This window comes from Sinocyclocheilus anshuiensis, unplaced genomic scaffold (genome assembly GCF_001515605.1).
Source record: "Sinocyclocheilus anshuiensis isolate Anshui unplaced genomic scaffold, SAMN03320099.WGS_v1.1 scaffold982, whole genome shotgun sequence".
Lineage (NCBI taxonomy): Eukaryota > Metazoa > Chordata > Actinopteri > Cypriniformes > Cyprinidae > Sinocyclocheilus > Sinocyclocheilus anshuiensis.
This window is the reverse complement of record NW_015539879.1, coordinates 437,494-440,157: the sequence shown is the minus strand read 5'-3', so window position 1 is coordinate 440,157 and position 2,664 is coordinate 437,494. Positions and strand designations below refer to the sequence as shown.

The 2,664-nt window shown below is 38.4% G+C and overlaps 1 protein-coding gene across 3 annotated transcripts in view; it reads right to left on the bottom strand.

The window, feature by feature from the left end:
• LOC107685386 (NACHT, LRR and PYD domains-containing protein 12-like) overlaps positions 1-2,664 on the bottom strand; it is a 21,836-nt gene that overhangs the window by 7,933 nt on the left and 11,239 nt on the right. For all 3 annotated transcript variants that reach the window (XM_016481950.1, XM_016481949.1, XM_016481951.1), the window contains exon 4: positions 752-925. In XM_016481950.1, the coding sequence (XP_016337436.1) occupies positions 752-925 (174 nt within the window). The remainder of the gene's footprint in view (positions 1-751; positions 926-2,664) is intronic.

Sequence of the window (2,664 nt, the reverse complement as noted above, 5' to 3'; positions counted from 1 at the left end):
AGAAAAGCTTACAGCTGCATGAGTCGTGACGGTCACGTTAGCCTGATTGATCCAAACTCCCTTTGTGATTTTAAAACGTAAGACAGTACCCAGATTTGAAGACTACAGTAAGATTTAACTTCTACTGTTAATAAGATTTTGGTAGGCTACTATTAGATGGATAGCCTAAATGTCCTAATTCAGATGGGCTACCTGTTTTTTTTTTTTAATGGTATATCAAAAAGTGTATATTTTTTAAATGTGATTGTTGGTACATTTTACCAGTTTTTACCATACTTTCAAAACAAAAATTAAAATAGGAAAAATATGCAATATGAAAATAATTGAAGACAAAATGTGTTTTACTGAGAAAAAACAAGATTTGGTTTTTAAAAAGCCTTTTTCCAAAAGGTACATCTGGAAAAAGGGGGGTCGTCTTATAATCAGGGTCGTCTTATATTCGGGCCAATACGGTAGTACATTGTGATTAAACATGTTTAATCTGTTAGTCATTATAATGTTAAAAATTATTTACTGGTGAACTGTTCTTAACTAGTTAAACTCAAAAACACCTTAGATTTGGCTAGATTATGAAATTATGTCACACCTGAATGCTCTTTGCTTTTGCTGGAATACATCAGGGCCTCAAGTGATGTGAGACCCAAAACTCACTACATAATTTAGTGTCTTTTTTGGTGATTACGGCATAGTCTGTATTCATGGTACTGTTTCTATTTTTATTGGAATATGTTTTTTAAGTTTTTTTAAATACCTTAGTATGTTCAGTTGGCACTGTGAACTCCTCAGTCCAGCAGAGAGCAAATTCACTCCTGAATCCTGCAGGTCATTGTTACTCAGGTCAAGCTCCCTCATATGGGAGTTTGATGATCGCAGAACTGAAGACAAAGTTTCACACTGCTGATCAGTGAGGCAACATCCAGCAAGTCTATAATACAGGATGACATAGTGTAATGAGGAGGAGAAGAATGGTTAAGTCATGCTTTCATATTCAGTGCATAACAGTGTATATTACCAAAAACTATAGAATACCCAAGAAGTGTCACTTGTATAGTTTTGAATGGGAAAAAATGCAACGCTCAATATGGCCGCTCAATCGCAGGAAGCCCTGCCTTCTGAATGAAAGAGCCAATCGCTGTTTAGAGCTCAGGTCAATCATAGTGTTATGTAGAAAAGCTTTTTTTTTTTTTTTACCAGTGACTGAAATTTCCTCTTTCCTCCCCTTTCCATGTTTTGTGTAGAAGGGCTAGGATGAGCACTAGGCTAGGCACACACATAGGAAAGTCCATCACTGTAGCAACGAAGGAGATGTTAAATACATGGAAAATTAAGAGTAAAGTCCATGTCATTTTAAGAGACAATGCTAGTGACATTATAAAAGCAAACGTCCCAGTTTGGGATGCTTTACACATACCCTGTAATTTATTGCGAACGAGGGAATGCTATCACAGTGCAGTGTAAGGGATGCACAGGCTATCAGCAGAAAAATTGTGGGTCACTTCAAGCACTCACCACTTGCCTATTCACGCTTGGAGGACATTCAAGTGGAGCTGAATATGTTGCACAAGCACCTGCAACAAGATGTACGAACGAGGTGGAACAGTATACATCACATCAATCGTTCTCAACCGGGAGGGGGTATGCATGCCTCATTAGGGGGGCTCAGTGATCCTCCGGGTGGCAGGGCATGAAATAACTTAAAATGAAAATAAATTCAATTGATTCAATTTATGATTAATATGTTAATATTAATTAATAATTTAAAACAATTAAAATTCAACTAATATTCTGTCATACTCTGTGTTTCTGAGCAGCTCAAGCTTTTCTCATCAAGCTGTTTGAAATACAGACTGAACGGCGGCTTAAAACACCCAACTGCTGCATGAGCATATGATACACAAACTACAGTCATGGCCAAAAGCTTTGACAGTGACATAAATTTTGTGTTTTGCAAAGTTTTCTGCTTCAGTATTTGTAGATTATTTTTCCACATGTTTCTATGGTAAACCGAAAAACAATGATAAGCATATCCTATGTTTTAAAGGCTTTTATTGGCAAAAAAATATGAGTTAATATTTTCAGGGATGACCCTTGTTCTTCATAACCTCTGCAATTCGCTCTGGCATGCTGGATATTAGCTTCTGGGCCAAATCCTGACTGATGGAGATCCATTCTTAGATCCTTATTAGTTCTCGGAGTTGATCACAATTTGTGTGCTTCTGCTTGTCCACTCGCCTTTTGAGGACTGACCACAGGTTCTCTATAGGATTGAGATCCGGGGAGTTGCCTGGCCACGGATCCAAAATTTCAATGTAATGATCTTCGAGCCACTCAAATGTCTCTTGCTTTGAGACATGGTGCTCCATCATGCTGGAAAATGCACGGATCATCACCAAATTGCTCATGGATCGTTGGAAGAAGTCGCTCTTGCAGGACGTTTTGATACCATTCTTTATTCATGGCAGTGTATTTGGGCAGAATTAAGAGAGAGCCCACTCCCTTGGTTGAAAAGCAACCCCACACATGGATGGTCTCAGGATGTTCACCTTTTCATCTCCAAACAATCGATTTTCCAGATGTCCCAAACAGGCGGAAGGGAGCTTCATCAGAGAAAATAACTTCGCACTAGTCTTCTGCTGTCCAATCCTTGTACTTCCTGCAGAATTT